This window comes from Gopherus evgoodei, unplaced genomic scaffold (assembly GCF_007399415.2).
Source record: "Gopherus evgoodei ecotype Sinaloan lineage unplaced genomic scaffold, rGopEvg1_v1.p scaffold_40_arrow_ctg1, whole genome shotgun sequence".
Taxonomy (NCBI): Eukaryota; Metazoa; Chordata; order Testudines; family Testudinidae; genus Gopherus; species Gopherus evgoodei.
In genome coordinates this window covers 820,096-840,721 of record NW_022060061.1, presented here as the reverse complement: position 1 = coordinate 840,721, position 20,626 = coordinate 820,096, and the positions used below count along the sequence as shown (strand labels likewise).

The 20,626-nt window shown below is 60.5% G+C and overlaps 1 protein-coding gene across 1 annotated transcript; it reads left to right on the top strand.

The window, feature by feature from the left end:
* Nucleotides 1–1,666: 1,666 nt before the first annotated feature.
* LOC115642506 (beta-1,3-galactosyltransferase 2-like) lies at nucleotides 1,667–15,155 on the top strand. The gene is made up of 2 exons (XM_030546074.1): nucleotides 1,667–1,718; nucleotides 13,949–15,155. The coding sequence occupies exon 2, from the start codon at nucleotides 14,013–14,015 to the stop codon at nucleotides 15,105–15,107; it is 1,095 nt and encodes a 364-aa protein (XP_030401934.1). The 5' UTR covers nucleotides 1,667–1,718; nucleotides 13,949–14,012; the 3' UTR covers nucleotides 15,108–15,155.
* Nucleotides 15,156–20,626: the final 5,471 nt, after the last annotated feature.

Here is a 20,626-nt window from a genome sequence, read left to right as displayed (position 1 = left end):
GGGGAATGGGATGGGGGCCAGGGGTGGGGCGCTATGCTGCGGAGAGCGGGGCAGGGACCTGGTGGGGGGCCCTGGGCTGCGGGGAGGGGGCGGGGGGCGCCGGGCTGCGGGGAGTGGGATGGGGGCCAGGGGTGGGGCGCTATGCTGCGGAGAGCGGGGCAGGGACCTGGTGGGGGGCGCCGGGCTGCGGGGAGTGGGATGGGGGCCAGGGGTGGGGCGCTATGCTGCGGAGAGCGGGGCAGGGACCTGGTGGGGGGCGCTGGGCTGTGGGGAGGGGGTGGGGGGCGCCGGGCTGCGTTTGGCTGAAAGCCTGGCCCTGAGCTGCTGTCCGTCCCCCGTTCCCCCCCCGTGCTGGGTGTGGAAGCATTTACCACCCCACAAGGGGCTGGCACATCCACTGCCTGGGGGTTTAATCCAGTGCCAGGGCCTATGGCGCACAGGGAGGGGCCATGCTGCAGGCGTCACTATTAACGGCTGGGATAGTGGCAGGTTCCCCTGCTGGAGCAGAGATGGGTCGAAAGGGTGGAGACTCTGGACAAGGAGGTAGCGATGCCTGGTGGTTAGAGCAGGGGCAGGTAGGATCCAGGACTCCTGGGTTCTCACCCTGGTCTGGGAGGGAAGCAGGATCTATGGCTTAGAGCAGAGGGAGGCTGGGAGCCAGGACTCCTGGGTTCTCTCCTCAGCTCTGGGAGGGGGGTGGGGCCTAGTGGGTCAGAGCTGGTGCCAGGACTCCTGGGTTCTATCCCTGTCTCTGGGAGGGAGTGTCCAGGAACTGCTACCTCCAGGTCCGTATTGTAGCCCCTGGCCTGGGGTGGGGCTGGACGAGTCAGATTCCAGCCTGAAAGGAGCAAGGGGCAGCCTGCTGGGCTCACATACCCGGCGCTGAAATGCAGCTGCCTCTGAGGTGGAGCCCAGCTCCTGCGTCGCTGTCCCCCTGACCTAGCCAGGGCCATGCCCTCCACCTGAAGCCCCAGTGCAAATCTCCCCGGGGAAGAGCCCCTCCCGGCTCCCCCGGGCCCTGCACTGGCTCTGACCTCCGACACTGCGGCCCTTGCTGGAGCCGGTGATGACCCAGGGAGCGGTGAGCAGCCCCGGGGGTCCCCGCTGGGCAATCCAAGGAGTTAGGACAAGAACAGACAGAGCAGTAGATGGGGGGAGGGGGAAGGATCAGGCCCAGGGCTGGTGGGGGGAGGGGGAAGGATCAGGCTCGGGGGGGGGGGGGAATTAGGCCCCAGGGCTGCAAGGGGTCACGGCCCAGAGACCAACAGGTGCTTGATCCTCAGCCCTGATCACCAGCCCCCGGCGCCTGGCCTTGACCGGGAGGGGGGAGGTTCCCTGGGGCAGACAAGGCCCAGACCCCACACCCGAGAGGGGCCCAGATCCTGGTACCCAGGGCCAGGTGGCAGCAGGGACTTGATGTCAGGGAAAGCAGCTGGCCCAGCCCACCCTGTCGCAATATGTGTCAAAGTACAGGGGAGTGCCCAGCCCAGCCACCCCCATCCCCTGGCCCCAGGCAGTGGGGCAGCAGGGCCCTGCCCCGGCAAAGGGAGGGAAGCAGGAAGTTTGCGGGGAGGGCGCATGCTGGGCACTGTCGTCAGCTGCCTTGTGCAATCCTCCCCCCACACCCAGAACGTGTGTAACAAACTGTGCCGGGAGGGGGCCGGGACAGGAGAGAGACGCGAGCAGGGCTCAGCCGGGCGGCACCGCACAGCCCACAGGTGAGCGGGAGATGCTGGGAGAATGGGGAAGGAAAGAGGTGGGGAGAGAGAGCCAAACGGCTAGAACGAATGGGGCCAGGGCTGAGTGAGGGAGAGACAGAAGAAGGGAGCTGTGTGACGGGAAGGATGAACAATTGGGAAGCAGGTTAGAATGACACGTAAGAAAGACGGCTGTAGAGAGAGCGAAAGGAACAAGGAAGGAAGCCACGAGACCCAGCTGGGCAGGCGTCGGCACCTTCCAGACGTGCTGTGCCGTCTTCACTGATTCACTCCGATTGACCGTTTCCCACGCCAGTCACACATTGTAACGGTTTTAGAAGGTCTCTTTCTAGAAGTCGCTAATATAGAACTAAACTCTTCTTGTATAGAAAGTAAAGAAGGTTTTTAAAATGTTTAAGAAGCTTCATTTAAAATTAAATTAAAATGCAGAGCCCCCCGGAGCGGTGGCCAGGACCCAGCAGTGTGAGCGCCACTGACAATCCGCTCGCGTGCCGCCTTCGGCACCTGTGCCATAGGTGCCTCCCCCTGAGCTAGAGAGTGAGGAGAAGGATAAGAAAGATTGTACCAGCCCTTAGAAGCAGATCTCTCGCTCTCTCACGATAAAGGGGTAGGAAGAAAAGCCCCCCCGTCCCACGCCGGAGGAATTGCTCAGCCCAGCCACTGCGGTGGAAACCCAGCGGGTCAGGAGCAAACTCCCCATCACTCCTGGGCTCTTGGGTTCGGTTCATGCTCCCTGTGTGCTGTGCTGGCTGGTTTTAACCCCATCCCTCCCACGTTGCCTGTCGCCCCACAAGCACCAGGTGGGTCAGGGCCTTGTTGCTGGAGGGGAGGGAGGGGGAATCTAACCTACAGGCCCATGTGGCTCCCTGCAAGGTGAGATGCCCTGGATCTGCGGTTCTGAATGGGAAGGTGCTTAGAGGGAGAGTCCCTGCTGTGAGGGGTCTGCAGAGACCAGGCAAGGGTTGGGGGGGTCTCATGGGAGGGGCTGGGGGCAGGATTCCCCAGTGGGGTTAGAGCAGCTCCCGGGGTAGGCTGGGCTCGCTGAGGGCTGGGTTGAATCGCGGACTGGCTGTTTTTCGGTACTGCTTGTGATTCCTTCCCTGCAAAGGGCTCTCGGCCCCGGCCAGCTTCAAGCAGGACTTTGAAAGGGGCTTAGTATTGTGTCTGTTACAGTAGTCACTGCTGAAATCAGGACCCCGTCGTGCCAGGCGCTGCCCAGACACAGTGCAAGAGACAATCCCAGCCCCAAAGATCTAGCAGTCTAACTGCGCTGGGGTGGGGGGAAACCGAGGCACGGAGAGTGGCAGTGACACAGGGAGCCACAGGGGCAGGAACTGAACACTGGTCTCCTGAATCCCAGCCCAGCCCTTCCACCCCCAGAGCCCCAGCTGCTACACTGGCAACATGACTCTGTGCGTTCACGGGGCTTGCACGGAAAACCGGAAAATCCTGTTGCCAAGGCTGAAGCCTGGCTGGAAGTTTTAGCTGCCGGCCACCTTCCTGCTCCCCAGCTGGCCTGTGCTGGGTTGACTCATGGGCGTAACGCTCGAGGTGACCAGATAACAAGAGTGCAAAATTGGGACACTTTTTCGGGGGCGGGGGAGTCAGGAATAGTTGCGTATAGAAGCCAAAGACCCTCATACTGGATGGTCCCAATCACAGCGGGACGGCCAGTCACCCTAGTGACGCTGCACTCGCCTGTCAGGGCTTCTGGGATCAGGCCCGGTCTCGGTCCCACTCCCTGCGGCTGGGTTTGATGGGGCTGAATGTAACTGACAACCCCTCCCCGGCACCCCTTTCCTGTCCTAGCAGGGCTTTAACTAGCCCCACAGATGGGGCCCCTGACCCTTCTGGGGGACGATTCCCCAGCTATCAGGGAGAAGCCGGGTCCCTAACCCTTCCCGCAAAGGGACGATTGAGTCCCTGGCTTTCCCCCCTCCTGCTGCGGGCGCAGCAGGATCCCGGCCTTTCCCAGAGGTGTTGGGGAAATCACATTTTCAGGTGATTCCTCAGCCGAAATGTGCTCTAACCAGATTGCCCGAGCCCTGCATTCTTGTGTCACGCCCTTTCACTTACCTCAGAGCACCTGGCTCCAGCTTCTGCAGTCACCTTTGCTCCCGTCATCCCCTGCCCCACAGCTCACTCCAGTCCTCCCTTCCCATCAGAGTAGGTGAGGGGGCAGGAGGGAGCAGTGTTCAGAGTGCTGGCCTGGCCCTGGGTTTGAGTCCATGTTGGGCTGTGGGTGAGCCACGGAGCTGCTTTGGGGCCCCTGTGTGCAGTGGGGGAATAGCCCACCCCCAAGGGATGCCCAGATACCAGAGTGGGGGCCTGGTAAGTACCTGCCATTAGCAACTCTACGGTAGAGAGCCTGCCATGGCTGCTTTCCATCCATGGAGTTCAACGCACTTCATGGAGGCAGGACCATCTCTCTTACAGAGGGGGAAACTGAGGCATGGGGCAGGGGAGGAATTGGCACAAGGTATTAGAAACCCTGCCTGTGCTCTGACCACTAGACATCACTCCCCTCCCACAGCTAGGGATAGAACCCAGGAGTCCTGGCCCCCAGCCCCCCTCCCGCTCTAACCTCTGGATGCCATTCAGCTCCCAGAACGGGTGGTAGCCTGCTGCTCTCAGCCATCTGCCATAGCTGCCTTCCTGTAGGGTGACCAGATGTCCTGATTTTGTAGGGACAGTCTCGATTTTTGGGTCTTTTTCTTATATCGGCTCCTATTACTCCCCACCCCCGTCCTGATTTTTCACACTTGCTGTCTGGTCACCCTGCCTTCCTGGCAGTAACACAAATGTGGACTCCTAAACTCTGATCCCTCTGCTGCTAATGGCTCCCCTGGTGAACAGACCCCCCCCTTGCAATCCTGCTGTCCCACCCCCGCTTCCCAACTGGGAAGGAAAGAGGCTTTATAAAACAGCTGCCTGGGGCTGGCCAATCCCAGAGCTCTAGAAAGATTTTCACTGCCCTGGTTCCTGGTTGTGAAATAGCTACTTAGCAGCCAATGCCCTAGGGCAATCAGAGCGGCCCTTTATCGCACGGGTAACACCTGGCAGCGCAGCACCGTTATCCTGGGTGTATAGCTGCAGAAGTGACACACGAAGGACATGCTTGGCCCAGGACTAGAACCCGCGTCTTGCCGGGGCTCTGGGACAGAGCGTAAGCTCCTTGGGGCAGGGGCCGTCTCTGGCCACGGGTCTGTGCAAGACAACCGGGGCCTTGATCAGAGCCTGGGCCTCGCGCTGCCCTCGGGGGCCGTCTCTCCGCAGTCCCCTCGCTGTCCTTTAGCACCAGCTCCCCGTCCGAGCACCAGGGCCACCGCCCAGGGGTTCTTCCCCTGCTCCTGCATAGCCCAGGCCTGAGAAGCTCCCCCAGAGAGCCCCGTGTCCAGCCCATAGCTTGTGGTGGAGCTAGAGAAAAGTTGAAGTCAAAGTGCAGAGCCTGGGTGAGGGAGAAAACACCCCGGGCCTGGCCCGGCTAATCCCCCTTCCTGATGAAAACCCCCTTAGTCCAGTCCCAATGGGTGGTGCCCAGCAGCTGGCGCTGGGCTGGGGCATTAATTGAGCTGGAATTAATGGACCCTAGGAGCCAGCGATGTTAACACAACCCAGGCACCGGCCACCATGAACCCGAGGTGTGGCGGGGTGGGAGCCTCGAACTGCCAGCACAGCCGCCAGCAAAGCCTTGGAGCCTTTATTAAAGATACCAAAAGTGGGGGGCAGGGGAGGGGCAGGTAAAGCAGTGACGTTTTAATTTGCCCAGCCCTGGGCCCCCAGCGGGGGAGGGGTTCAGTCCCTGCTCTTTGACGCTTTGGGGTGGGGTTAAGGCTGGTGATAACTGGCCTGGTTGGGGGGCAGAGACAGGCTGGCTGGGGCTGGAGCCGACATTGCTGTGGTTCCTAGATGACACAAGCAAACACAGGCCGGGGGGAAGAACAAACAGGACCTGCAGTGTTTATTGTCCTTGAAGTTGACTTTTCCTTGTCAGCTTGTTACTGGATAAACACAGGCCTGGCACACGGACTGGGCAGCCACTCCGAGGCCTGGCAAACACAGACCTGCGTCAGGCTGCGAAGGCTGGTGCTTTCTCTGGCTCATTGTGGCTGCGGGCTCACCGTGGTGTTGCAAAAATCTCTATCAAACCAGCCCCGTGGCAACCCAAAGGCACCAGGCGACGGTGGGCAGGAGGAGCTAGAAGGTGCGGCAGGAAAGGGCACCTGAGGGGCGTGGGACGGGCTCGTATGCCAGGGGGTGGTTGGGATCCCACCTAGAGGTGGTGGCCTCTGGGTCACCTGCTCAGGCCAGCTCTTGGGCTCGGGACAACGAAGGTCCAATGGTGAGACCGCTCAGCCGGGCTGGGAGCAGGCCAGCCCGTCCTCCCATGGCCTCATTTCCAGCCCACCAAGTCTGGCTCGCTGAGGTCTGGCCCCGTGTGGGCCTCGTTTCCCAGGCTTGGTTTTCACACAGTCCCTGAGTTATCGCAGGAGGCCTTTGGCTTGCACCTGACTGTGTTGCCCGGTGGCACTGTTTCCCGTCGGCGATGGTGTTCGTTGTTCTAGGTCAACGTGACGCTTCAGGGACTTTCAGCCACTTTCCCACAGTGGCGCTCAGGATAGTTAAATCTGTAGCCCCAGTTAGGCTGACGGAGCTGCCCCGGCCTGCACCTGCTAGGTCAGATTTTTCCTCTCAACTGTGAGCAACTGGCTCTTAATCCTCTCCTGGATAAACCAGCTGGAAACCAGCGTCAGCCGTGCCGAGGCCCCGCAGCGGAAGGTGACAGCGTTGGCCCTTGGCGTCAGTAGCTCCTCTCCCTTCGGGGGGTCTGAGTCCCTCTCGCTGCAACACGCACCCACATTACAGACAAGGTCTGGCCAGTGCCTTGTATAAGAGAAGCACTGGAAATACCTGGCCTGCCATCCTGGCTGAGTGGCCGGCACTCACGGTTCCTAGCTGCATCCTGCCCCCGACCTCCGACAGTTGCCAACGCCTGATACTTAAGAGGAAGGGCAGGGAGGAAAAGAGCCTGGCGTGGCTTCGCCCACTGTGCCAACCTGCAAGGCGGAAGGGGAAGAAAGGAGAAGTTAGTCACTCCAGTCGTGCCCCAGTCCCTGCCTTGCTCCACCAGGAAGCAGGAGCTGCAATTGCCCTTATGTCAGTATGTGTAATCGCACTAGAAGGCCATCAAACTCATCCAGGCTCTGAGAGAGTCTCCAAGCTCAGGAGGCTGGTGGGAGCTACTCTCTGTAAAATGGGAATGGCGCCTACCTGCCTGCCAAGGGTAAATACGCTAACCACTGCCAGGGGCTCAGAGGCTGCGGCCACAGGGGTTGGACAGTCTGATGATGAAAGGTTAATTAGCCAGCCAGAAGCTGGGAATGGGGGATGGATCACTTGGTGATCCCCTGTTCTGGTCATTCCCTCTGGGGCACCTGGCATTGACCACTGTCAGCAGACAGGACACTGGGCTGGAGGGGCCTTTGGTCTGACCCAGTCTGGCCGTTCCTATGTTCGTAAATAGAAATAGAATCTGCCACTGAACATGAAACCAAACAACGCCGCCAACGAAGCAGCAAGGCAGCAGCCAAAGTAGATCAGAATCCAGTCGTCTAATTAGTACCATGTGCAGGTCCTGAAAAGGAGTCCACGGTGGTGCACATCCTGGGGGGCAGATAAACCCAGCTACAGAATGTTACCGAGCGGGTTGAACAGTTTCATACCGAAACCACATTCTGAGCTATAGCATCAAGGCTGCTCGGCCTGCGTCCCCCAGCAGGAGGACGCGGGACGTGGAGTTTGACAGGCTCTTATCAGGCCAACAAGACACCTTTACAAGAAGATGGTTCGTTTTCGACCTGTGTCACTGTGAAACTCTTTGGAAAGTTGCACTGTGTAGGGGGGAAGTTCAGGGCTCCATTTCAGATCCAGATCACTTCAACTGACACCCAGTGTGTGGTCTCCTCTGTGCTAGTGTGAGAGTTTCAGGCCAGAAGGAACCATTAGCTCTGAGGATCACATACAGCCCTCAGGAGACTAAGCAGTTCCGGCCAGCAACGCCTCGGCAGGGAATGTGACGAGGTGAGGTGTGCCCTGGTGACCACAGCAGGTGCCTCGCGCTGCAGAGGGAGGCGAACACCCCCCCCCACTGTCCCCCAGATCATTGAGCTGGGGGGAAGTTTCTGCCCCAGACCTAATGATCCGTTTGTGCCTGAGCATGGGAGCGAGAGTCAGCGGCCAGGCTTCTGGAGAGGCGTCTCTGGAGCGCCTCAGGGCCTGGTGGCCCAGCGCTGCTCTACGGTGCTGCTGGCAAACCAGAGCACAGTGGGGTATCAGGCACAACTCCTGCCAAGCGACTGGCTGAGCCTCTCAAGGTGGGTTGTTCTCAAAGTACAGGGCCAACTGGGTCATTTCACTGCGATTTGGGGCCGGGCTCAGAGCCCCTGGTAGGTCACAGAAGGCAGGAGAATGGCGGGGAGGAAGGAATGAGCCTGTGGAAGCCCCACAGAAAACACGTGGCAGCATCTGTAAAGGGTGGGTCCAGCGAAACACCTCTGCCCTTGTCTTCACGTGACCCCCTCCCCTCCCCGCAGCCCTGGAGGGCCGGGCTCTGGCTTGGGGAACCAGAGACATGCGAATTTTTTTCTTCCTGGCTCATGTCTGGTGATATCGCCCAGGCCGGCTGAGTGACGCCTGATCAGAGCCTGGGATTGGGTCATGGCACCATTGGCCACGTGCTGCTGCTGAGCCACATGGCAGAGGCACCCTTGGTCACACACGCAGCCGCCTGGCACTTTCCTTCCTCGTGCCCTCAGCGCATTTCAGCTTTCTGCAGATTGTCACTTACCGGCTGCCCCAAGCTGGGACGCCCAGGGAAACCAACACCCGGTAGTGCCATTGCTGGTCCTGGTGCCGCTGGGTGTGGCCCCCCACTTGTCTCATGGCCCCTTTCCCCCATTGTTTGGTTCTGTGACTGCTTTTCTTGCAAATTATCCTAGGTTATTTTATTAGTAGTATTTATTAGGTGTATTATGGTAGCACCCGGGAGCCCCAGCCATGGCCCAGGCCCCATTGTGCTGGGTGCTGTACATTATTTATTAGGTGAAGTACGGTAGAGCCTAGGAGCCCAGAACAGAGCGGGGGTCCCTGCCCCACAGAGCCTCCAATTGAAGTCGATATTACCTAGCTGAGTCCTGCCCCTAGTGTCTCAGCGTCAGGCCAGGGTAGGGGGAAGCAATGGTGAGGGACGAGCAGTTCACAGAAGAGTGGAAGCGGCCGCTGGGTCGTGGCGAGGTCCCACAGGAAGGGCGATGTCGGGGAAGTGGAGTCACACGGATCAGTGGAGGGGCCGTGCAGGGACGGGGCAGTTCTGGTTCAACCTGACAGTTAAGAGCAGGTTCTGACAGGGAACCCGCAGCCAGGACCCACCTTACCTGGGACATCTGGCCTTAAAAAACAGCCGGGGAAATGCTGCACAGAGAAATACCCTGGGGGGGGGGATTTGAGTGTGGGGGGCAGAGCTAAGGGGGCGAGAGTGTTTCCCTTCCTCCCCAGCTCGGCCAGGGACTTGGGCTTTAGTTCTGTTCAGGCAGTGCTGTGCAGAGACCTTTGACACAGGTTCCAAAGGCCTGGCTCTCGGGCCACTGGGATAGAGAGGCTGTGGGAGCTAGTGGTTACAGGGCACCTGCACCCTGGTTTTAGCTCCAGGAGGGAGTTAGCTTAGAGCAGGATGGGGCCCAGGAGCCAGGACTCCTGGGTTCTGTGCCCAGAACGGAGAGGAGCTGGGGCAGGGTTTGCAGTGGTTGAGGAGGAGGGGTGGGAGCCAGGAGTCCTGGGTTCTGTGCCCAGAACAGAGAGGAGATGGGGCGGGGTGTGGGGTGGTTGTGGAGGAGGGGTGGGAGCCAGGACTCCTGGGTTCTGTGCCCAGAACAGAGAAGAGGTGGGGCGGGGTGTGGGGTGGTTGAGGAGGAGGGGTGGGAGCCAGGACTCCTGGGTTCTGTGCCCAGAACAGAGAGGTGATGGGGCGGGGTGTGGGGTGGTTGCGGAGGAGGGGTGGGAGCCAGGACTTCTGGTTCTGTGCCCAGAACAGAGAGGTGATGGGGCGGGGTGTGGGGTGGTTGCGGAGGAGGGGTGGGAGCCAGGACTTCTGGTTCTGTGCCCAGAACAGAGAGTTCTCAGCGCTGTCACTAGAACCCATGTGTACTTGGTTCCCACTCTAGCCAGCAGCACCCCTCTGCACCTGCTTGGTAGGAAGAGGGCCCAGTGGTGGGGCACTGGAGGAGGAGCCAGCCAGGACTCCTGGGTTCTCTCCCTGGCTCTGGGAGGGGAGTGGGGTCTAGTGGTTAGAGCAGGGGAGACCTGGGAGCTAGGACTCCTGGGTTCTGTCCCCAGCTCTGCACTGCCCTGCTGCATGACCTTGGCCTGTTTACCATCTCCGGTTCCTGTCCCCACACTTGTCTATTTAGACTGTCTCTCATTGTGTCTGTGCAGCACCTAATGTAACGGGGGCCCTGATCTCCGCTGGGGTCTGGGCAGCACCCAACACAACGGGGCCCGGATCTCGGTCAGGGTCTGGGCAGCGCCTGGCGTCTTGGGGCCTGGATCTTGGCCGGGGTCTGGGCAGCGCCCAGCACGACGGGGCCCTGATCTTGGCCAGGGTCTGTGCAGCACCCAGTGCAACGGGGCCCTGATCTTGATTGCGGCCTTTCAGTGCTACCATCCTAGTGACATAATAACTCTAATAATTTCTGGGAGGTTTGAGCACTGTAACCTCATGTCCACAGCACAAGCCTCTTTGGGTTGTGCTAAAGCAGCAGCTCCGTTAGCAAGCGGCAGTAGTGGGCTGTTATCCTGTAAGCAGAGCAGCCACTAGAGGAGAAATCTCTCCGTCCATCCCCCCATCAGCTGAGTAGTGGAGTCAAATCTGCAGTGCTTTGATCCTCACACCCCTAAACTCTGTGGGGGGCAGCGCATCACACACAGGTGGAAACTGAGTCATGGCATCACTCAGGAACGCCACGGCAGAGCAGGGCCTTGCTGCTGGTCTCCCGAGTGCTAAGCTAGAGCCCCAGCCACAGGCCCATCCTTCCTCTGCCCACACAGCACTTTACACCCAATGCACACCGGGGCCTTGCCGGAGCCAGGTTCACGGGGCTGCGAACCGCTGGGCGGGAAGGTCCCGGCTCTGGCAATTCCCCTTGGCTCCAGCTCTTACGGCCAGTTGGCTCTGGAACAGCAGGGCTGCCAAAGGCATCAATCGCCCGTGGAGGAAATACCACAGGGCCACAGGAATGCTGCCCAGCAGCTGGCAGGGAGGCCTCAAGTGGGAGAGACAGAGACTCTTCCTCGTTTGCCTTTCCCTGCCCTGCGGAGATCTTCTTGGGCAGGCTGCCCAGCTGCCATGCTGCAAACCACTGCCATGGGCTGCCAGCCAAACAGACACAGCGAAGGGAAGGGCCTTCACCCTGCTCACCTAGTGAGTGAACCCAAGAGTCCTGGCTCCCAGCCCCTCCTGCTCTAACCACTAGACCCCACTCCCCTCCCAGAGCCAGGACAGAACCCAGGCACCCTGGAGCCCAGCTCCCAACGTTCCCTCCCCTCCCCACTGCCTTGATCCTGTTGCATTCCCGAACAACTCTGGGGAGGCAGAAGATTAAATCCATCAGCCAACAGGTTCAGCCGCAGAACGGCAGGCAAGCGCTGCCCACTCCGCACCACACCAAGCTGTTTACACTTGGCCGAGGTGTCCCGGTGCCAGATCCCCCATTCCCGTGTTTGCTCTGGGCACAGGCCCAGACGCTGCTGGACTCTGTTTCCTTCTCAGCAGGCCAAGGGGTGCCCCTGCCAGTTCCGGATCTCCCGCAATCTGAGAATCAACGTTCCAGGATGCTGGGACCGGATGGAGGCAGCGGGGTCGCTGGGGGTGACTCACGGAGCTGCCGCAGGAGGGGGCTGGCTGCAAAGTGCTGCCTGTCCAGGGGCACGTGGGGCTGGTCGCTTTGGTCTCATATCCCGGCTTGGTCCCTCCAAGCACCTGTGTCCAGAGACCAGGAGCCCCCTTGCCCCACCGGGGGTTTTCCAGCCCCTGGTGTGTGTGGAGTGCGAGGTGGTGCTGGCCACTGTGAGAGAGACAAGAACCGCTGCTCACCGGCCACTGAGCTGCAGCTGCCTTTGTGGTGGAGCAGCCCGTGTGTGAACCAGCCAGACAGCAACACTGCACACCAGTTTGTGGGGGGTGCTGGGGACATGACGGCTGGCCGGTGTCTCCTGCTGCAGTTGCGAGGGGGCTTTAGGAAGGGCAATGGAATGAGGCAGGTGCAGCCACGGCAGCCGGGTTAGCAGCGTAAGCCAGGTGGACGGGCCAGAGGACCTTGTTTGTCATGGCTCACCCGCTTAGAATTAAGCTGCCAATTCAGAGGGGAGAGTGCCCCCTACTGAGCCCCCACCGCACTCCCTGCAGCACAGCGCCCCCTTGTGCCAGGCTGGGGCATTGGGGGCAGAACCGACTGCCAGGGGAGAGCGCCCCCTGCTGAGCCCCCTGGTCCCTGCAGCACAGCGCCCCCTAGTGCCAGGCTGGGGCATTGGGGGCAGCACCGACTGCCAGGGGAGAGCGCCCCCTGCTGAGCCCCCTGGTCCCTGCAGCACAGCGCCCCCTAGTGCCAGGCTGGGACATTGGGGGCAGTACCGACTGCCAGGGGAGAATGCCCCTTGCCTAGCCCCCTGGTCCCCTGCAGCACAGCGCCCCCTAGTGCCAGGCTGGGACATTGGGGGCAGCACCAACTGCCAGGGGAGAGTGCCCCCTGCTGAGCCCCCTGGTCGCTGGAGCACAGCGCCCCCTAGTGCCAGGCTGGGGCATTGGGGGCAGCACCGACTGCCAGGGGAGAGCGCCCCCTGCCTAGCCCCCTGGTCCCTGCAGCACTGCGCCCCCCAGTGCCAGGGTGGGGCATTGGGGGCAGCACCGACTGTCAGGGGAGAGCGCCCCCTGCTGAGCCCCCTGGTCCCTGCAGCACAGCGCCCCCTAGTGCCAGGCGGGGCATTGGGGGCCAGCTGGACTGAGGGGCCCCCTAGTGCCAGGGTGGGGCATTGGGGGCAGCACCGACTGCCAAGGGAGAGCGCCCCCTGCCTAGCCCCCTGGTCCCTGCAGCACAGCGCCCCCTAGTGCCAGGCTGGGGCATTAGGGGCAGCACCGACTGCCAAGGGAGAGCGCCCCCTGCTGAGCCCCCTGGTCCCTGCAGCACAGCGCCCCCTAGTGCCAGGCTGGGGCATTGGGGGCAGCACCGACTGCCAGGGGAGAGCGCCCCCTGCTGAGCCCCCTGGTCCCTGCAGCACAGCGCCCCCTAGTGCCAGGGTGGGGCATTGGGGGCAGCACCGACTGCCAAGGGAGAGCGCCCCCTGCCTAGCCCCCTGGTCCCTGCAGCACAGCGCCCCCTAGTGCCAGGCTGGGGCATTAGGGGCAGCACCGACTGCCAAGGGAGAGCGCCCCCTGCTGAGCCCCCTGGTCCCTGCAGCACTGCGCCCCCCAGTGCCAGGCTGGGGCATTGGGGGCAGCTGACTGAGGGTATGGCTACACTTGAAACTTCAAAGCGCTGCCGTGGCAGTCCTGCCGCGGCAGCGCTTTGAAGTGTGAGTGTGGTTGGAGCTCTCCCAGCGCTGCACGTACTCCACATCCCTTACGGGTGTAGAGAGCTCTCCCAGCGCTGCACGTACTCCACATCCCTTACGGGTGTAGAGAGCTCTCCCAGCGCTGCGCGTACTCCACATCCCTTACGGGTGTAGAGAGCTCTCCCAGCGCTGCGCGTACTCCACATCCCTTACGGGTGTAGAGAGCTCTCCCAGCGCTGCGCGTACTCCACATCCCTTACGGGTGTAGAGAGCTCTCCCAGCGCTGCGCGTACTCCACATCCCTTACGGGTGTAGCTTGCAGCGCTGGGAGCCGCGCGCCCAGCACTGGGGCACTGTTTACACTGGCGCTTCACAGCGCTGTATCTTGCAGCGCTCGGGGGTGTGTTTTTTTCACACCCCTGAGCGGGAAAGTTGCAGCGCTGTAAAGTGCCAGCGTAGCCAAGGCCTCAGTGGCATGCCCCCCTTCCCCTGCAGCACATGGTGAGCTCCCATCCAACGGCAGACTCAGCCTCCTGGGAGACAGGGTCACAGCCCCAGGGGGCTGGGCTTGCTCCCCGAGGCTCCTGGCTGCTCTCGCTCTAACGCAGACGGGGCCTCCCTCTCTCTAGGTCTGCGCTGTCACGAAGCAGGAGAGGGCTGCGACTCTGCCCTGTCCCTGAGAACTCTGCCAGCATGAGGCCCCGGTTCCCATGCAAAGTGCTCTTCTTCGCCTGCTTCTCCTGCCTCTTCCTGCTGGTTGTCATCCTCCACCAGGACACCCCCAGAACCCTGCAGTGGAAGCTCTTGTATGCACCCCGGGGTGAGCCTGTCTCTGCGGAGCAGCTCCACGGCAGCCCCATCTTCCAGTGGCGAGGCACCAAGCAGGAGACAGCTGGGGACTCCATGCCTGTGCCCGTGCCCAGCCGCCCGCCAGCGTCCACCAGGCACCCGCTGCAGGTTGTCTACCCCTACAGCTACCGCTTCCTCCTGAATGAGCCGGACAAGTGCCGGGAGCGGGCGCCCTTCCTGGTGCTGCTGGTGGTGACGGAGCCCAAGGACATCATGGTGAGGAACGTCATCCGCCAGACCTGGGGCAATGAGAGCACCGTGCCTGGGGTCTCCATGGTGCGGCTCTTCCTGACCGGGGTCCACCCGCGCTTCGGCTCCCCGCTGCAGCGGCTGATGGAGGAAGAGAGCACCCTGCACCATGACATCATCCAGCAGGACTTCCTGGACACCTACAACAACCTGACCCTGAAGACGCTGATGGGCATGGAGTGGGTGAGCAGGCACTGCCCCAATGCCAGCTACGTGATGAAGGCCGACAGCGACATCTTCCTCAATGTGGGCTTCCTCGCCCGGGAGCTGCTGCAGCTCCAGCTGCCGCCCAAGAAGGACTTCATGACGGGGTACATCTACAGGAACACGGGGCCGCTGCGGAGCAAGGCGTACAAGTGGTACGTGCCCCGGGAGGTGTACCCCAATGACACCTACCCCCCGTACTGCGGCGGCCCTGGCTACGTGCTCTCCGGAGACCTCGCCAAGAAGGTGTATGGGGTGGCCCAGACCCTCCGGGTCATCAACATGGAGGATGTGTTCATGGGGCTCTGTTTGCACAAGCTGGGCGTCAGCGTGACCAACAGCCCCTGGGGCCTCTTCAACCTCGCCAGGCTGGAGTACGAGAAGTGCCAGTTCTCCAAGCTGGTGCTGGTGCATCACTTCGGGCCCACGGACCTGCAGAGGGTCTGGCCGGACTTCCAGGGCGGGAACAAGACCTGCCCCAGCTAGTGGGCTGGGGAAGGACTGGGACGTGTGCAGGAACGCATGGGCAGGGAGGCAGGCGTGGGCATGGAGCCTTGCCCAGACTGACACCCCAGTGTGTGTACACACTTGCCGCTGTGTATGCCCCCAACGTACACCTCCACTACACACCACGCACACACTCACACACGTGCCAGGGTACACACCCCTCCCATGTACACACACACACACCAGGGTACACACCCCTCCCTGTACACACACACACACACACACATACCAGGGTACACACCCCTCCCATGTACACACACACACACACACACACATACCAGGGTACACACCCCTTCCATGTACGTACACACACACACACACCACGGTACACACCCTCATGTACACACACACATGCCCAACGTATATACACACCCTACAGCTCTACCCCTCACTCACCAACCGTACACCTGACACAGTCACCACCCTCCCAGACCCCCATCCACTCCCACCCAGCCCGCCTGACCTCAGACACTTTGGACAGAAACTCAGGCTCCTGGGCAACTGCTCAGGCCTCATTGGCTGCATAGTCTCAGGGCTCTCAGCTGGCCCCCAGTGAATAACCCCATTCCATGCTGCCCCCCCCCCAGCACTGCACACAGGGGCTGATACATGGGCAAACAGCGCCCACCCTGCTGCTGCCCGGCGACACTGATACGGGCTCCCATGCCCAGGCCCTGGCTGTATCGCAGGCTGGTTTGGGTTTTGTATTAAATGACTGAGCTTCGCTATTTGTAATAAACGGGCTGGCTACGGGCCAGCCAGACTGACTCCCCCAGCCCTTCAGTTCTCTTCCATGCTAGGTTCCCCTGCTCCTGGCTGGTTCCTTCTGAAATCAGGGTTAAAACGGTTCCCTGCCCCCCTGCTGCCAGGGCTTCTAAAGCCTTCAGTGGAGGGGCCTGAACACCACTGGGTGGGGGAATCCAGCCCTTCCTGTGCTGCGCAGAACCCAGAAGGGGACCAGGGCTCCAGCTCAGATGAGTCGCTGGGCACTGCTGACAGCTGACGTAGCCGCTTGCGCCCGGGAGGAGCAGCTGCCCCCAACGCCAGGAGCTGGGGAGGTGTGAGGGACCAACTGCAGCAGGGGGGCTGGAGGGAATCGGGGGGCTGGAGGGATTCTTTGCTACAAAGCCAAGTGCTGCAACCAACAGGCCTGGCAATAGAAAAATAAGGCCTGGCATGCTGCCACCTGCTGGTGACCTTCCACAATTGCAGGCCTGGGCGTTACGCTGGACCGGGCAGAAACGATCCCAGGACTGGGCCGAGTCCACCCACTGACCAACCTCTCGGGTCCAAATGGAGCCCGCAGGCAGGGGAATTGCAGCGGCAGGCTGGCCGGGTGGATTCTGCTGCCAGCCAGCTGAGGGGACACACTGAGCCCCAAGAGAGGGAGCCCCAGTGACAGAGCCAGCAGCAGCCCGGTCTGCGCTACCAGAGACTTGGCTGCAGAGCCGAGAAAGTGCTTAACCCCGAGAGCTGTTAGTGACCCCTCCGGCTCCAGGGGGCTGAGCTGGGAACGGCGCTGCGACATACACGGGTGAATTCCCCGAGCCCCCAGCGCTCTGCCATCGTCCCACTGGCTAGACAGGCCCGGCGGAGACAAATACTGAGACGTTGCCCCTCATGCTGAAAGCGGCACCCGCATCCGTTTAATTGGGCTAGAGCCAGAGCTGGGCCCAAGGCCCCCGGAGAACCCGCAGCAATCCCCTGTGTGTCTAGGTCAGTGTCGGGTGCGTATAAGGGGGTGTCTGGTGACAATTCAGTACCAGACAGGCACCAGCGAGCGGCACCTGTCCCATCCTGGTCCCTGCCCACAGCCAGGGGTGACACACACGTCCCGGTGAGCTAGCAAACTGCCAACCCCCCAGTATGGGACAGGAGGTTCGCTGGGCATGTGTGGGTAGGACGGAGCCTGGAACCATTCCAGGACAAGGGGCTCCAGCCAGCGGGAAACCTGGGCCAAGGCAGGGGAGCTGCCCTCCTAAAAGAAAAACAAGCCCCCAATCCCCCCTGGGATGAATCCAGCCCAAGTGCCTGAGACTCGCTGACCTGCAGCCAACATCTCATCCCTGGGAGCCTCTCCCTAGCTTGGTACCGCAGCGGGGTGGGCAACCCCTCTGCCCAAAGGCACTGCTCTCAGCGCCCCACGCCCCCCTTCCCCTGATGGCCAAAGCTGTTTGCAGACATTAGAGGATTCATCCTCCCCGCCCCCACCCCCAGGACAGCACGGACACCTTCGCTTCTCCTCCCCACCCCACTCCCCCCAAACATCAGGCTGGTTAAATCAGAACATCCTGGCACTTCCTCTGTTGCTAGGCAACTCCTCTTCCCTTCTCCCCTGTGCCAGCTGGTTGCCATAGCATCCTCCCCACCCCAGCCCCTTTCCCCATGGAGACCAGTGGCGTCACCTCGACAATGCTGGGCTGGTAGTGGGGAAGGCATGACCTGCTACCCTCAAGTGCACAGGGACAAAGACTAGGTGGTGCATGCTGGGTCCTGGGTTCCTCCCCCCAACTCCCCGCTGCTCGGAACTGGGGCAGCGATAAAGGAAGTGGCTAATGGGAAAATATTCTGCATCTGCAAAATCACCCTGACCCAGCTGGAGGGGACCCCGGCTACAGGCCGGCTCCGGGAACTCCCTCGAGCGGAGCAGATCCCTGCAAGGTAGCTCCTCTGCCACTTCCAGCCCCATGCGCGACAGCAGCACGCAGACACGGTCCGGGCTCCCCGTAGCTGGGGGGTAAGGGCAGGGGGCATGGAGGCAGGTGCAAATCGGGCTGGAGGGTGGGTTGCAGTAAGAACTCAAGTTTCACAAGGATTGTGCTCAGCTCTCAGGTCCACCCCCTGCTTTTCATTCCAGCCTCAATTCAGAGCCTTTGATTTTCAGGTAGATCCTAGATTCAGAGATTTGAAGGCCAAGAGGGACCATTCTAGATGTAGCCTGACGTGCTTCCAAGAGCTGCGCCTGTGATTCCAGCAGCCACCGTCACGTGGCTGAGAAAGCAGCCTCCATTCCCCTTTTCAAGTCCCCAGATAATGGAACCCCCCCCCCCCCCAAGCTGACTGAGGTTAATGGCAACCTCTCCCAGTCTGGCCCTGCATGAGCCACGCCAACGAGGAAGAGGAACAACCCTAACGAGATGCAGGTCTAGGACTGAGGTCTTGCACACTTCAGTAGCTGTCTCAACCACCTCCCCAGCCACCGACTCATTACAAACACAGCTCAAATCCACGGTGGAGACAGATGTCTGCTGCGCTTCAAATCCTCCTCAGGCCCTGGTTACGACACTTATGTCTACAAGCATGATGAAAACGGTGGCCATTGCTGGGCTTAACTTTGTTCCCTAAGGCGCCCAGTCTCTCAGCTGAGATGCTGTATGAGATTAAAACAAAACAAAAGGCCAAAAGTCAGCTTGTGGTTACTGCCATGCCATGCACCAGCCAAGAGCCGATTCCATTCAGTGTTGGGGCCTGGGCAGCAGGCGAATGCATCGCTGCCCCAACTCCGTACCTTCCGACAGTCGCTGAAAGGACACTTGTGCTCTGCTCACGTACCAAACGTATGATTTATTCTTCATGCAAGGCGCAATTGGTGCAGTGACCGACACATAAACTTGCGTAGTCTTTTGGGGGATGAGAGGATTTACAAATATGCAAAACCACACGGCAGGAGACTGCGACACTGAATGAATCTCTAACGAGAGCAGCTGGACCACTACACAGCCGCCCCCCCAGGGCACAGCTGAGAGCTCTGATTTTAGTGGAGTAAGCGTAAGACCAGCCGTTTCAAAAAAGGACTTCATGTCACTGCTAAAACCAGGCTTCAGTCTCAGGTTTGTTAATAATTCTTTGCATTTCTGTGCTGGCATTTCTCCCAAAGGACGCCCAGAAACAGCAGCCGGGGTGGGACGCAGCAACTCTCTAAGAACTGCACAGCCGTTTAGAAGAGAAAGAGAATCCCGTGACTACCGAGGATTGGAGACTGAGGACTCCAAACCTGGACTCAGGTCCCAGCTCAGCCCCTGGCCTGCTGGGTGACCTCAGGCAAACCATGTCCCTGTTCTGTGTCTGTTTCCCCATCCGTACAATGGAGATGCTGATAAAGCACTTTGCGAAGGAGGTGAGTGAGATCTACTCATAAGAGCTAGGTGGTGCTAACCGAAACCATCAGGTGGTGTTCAAGTAGGTAGAGCACCATCTGCCATGCCAGAATGGAGCAGAACACCAGGGTTATCACCCCAAGCCTTGGAAAAAGGGCCCTGCGACCTGGAACGACCACACACAAGTGCAGCCTGTGACGCAAATCCCAGGCAAAAGCCAGCTCTGCTTGCTGCAGCGAATAGCTTTCCTGCAGCCACCTTCCCTCCCTCCACTTTAGCACCGGGCTCTTCAAAGTGAGCTGCCTGGTTTCAACAAGGGGCACATTTCCACAAATATGCAGCTGGCAAAGCCTGTGCAGATTTATGGAAGGTGCTCAACACACCTCCCTGTCCCACAAGCCAGCTACAGCTACAGCCTAGCATGGCTGGGTCCATCCCTCCCCCAAGACATGGGGCTATTTCCCCCTTCTCCCTCCCTAATTGGTTTTCCAGAATTCCCCACTAATATCCAGGCATAAGAACAGCCACATGGGGTCTGGCCAGCCACTCCGTCCAGCCCAGTATCCTGTCTTCCCACGGTGGCCGATGCCAGATGAACAGGAGAGGGCCATTACCGAGTGATCCGGCCCGTTGGCCACTCCCAGCTTCTGGCTGGCCAGAGGTCGCTTTCACTTTTATTCCAGATCCTGCTCTTCTCTCCTGTGAAAGTCAGCCCCCGCCCCAGCTCTCATACCCAACAGCTCCCCCCCATCATCTTACCCCTAGGCGTAACCTGCATGGCTTGGGAAAAGGTCCTTTTAATTTCCTCCCCCTCAGAGCTCCCCAGGCCTGCTGAAGCATTAAGCCCTTCCCTGGTGCATCTTCCCCATAGCCTGGCTGGAAGCCCAGGAGGACCTGCAGCGCAGACAGATGAGGCCCCAGACAGGGGCTCGCAGGCTGCACCCAACCAGGGCTGAACCAAACATCCAAGCAGATGGGGATTCACTTCCACGAAAGTCCACACCAGCTTCCCTTTGATTTCTAGCCTGGGCTGAGTGTGCTGCTATCAGCAAGGTGGGTGCTGCATTCCTCCCCCCCCTCCCGATGCAGCACGCTGGGGTTCTTTTTCCTGCTGCCCCTGGCAAGAGAGCCGAGTTGGTGTGAGTGCCCATGAAGTCTTGCGCCGCCCTTGTCAGGTGGAGCACAATGCGAGGGGGCCGGTGCTGATTGGCTCTTCTAAGCAGGTTCTGGCTCAGACTATCTAAATCAGCAGCAAGCTCTCCTGTGAGTCTTTCCCACGGCAATTCAGGTAGCCGCTGCGCTGAGCCACCCCAGGAAGGGGTTATTAGCCATGCACTGGTGTGGGTAACAAGGCCAGGGCACTTGGGCCCGTAGAAGCAAAGGGGAGCAGCTGTACAGGTA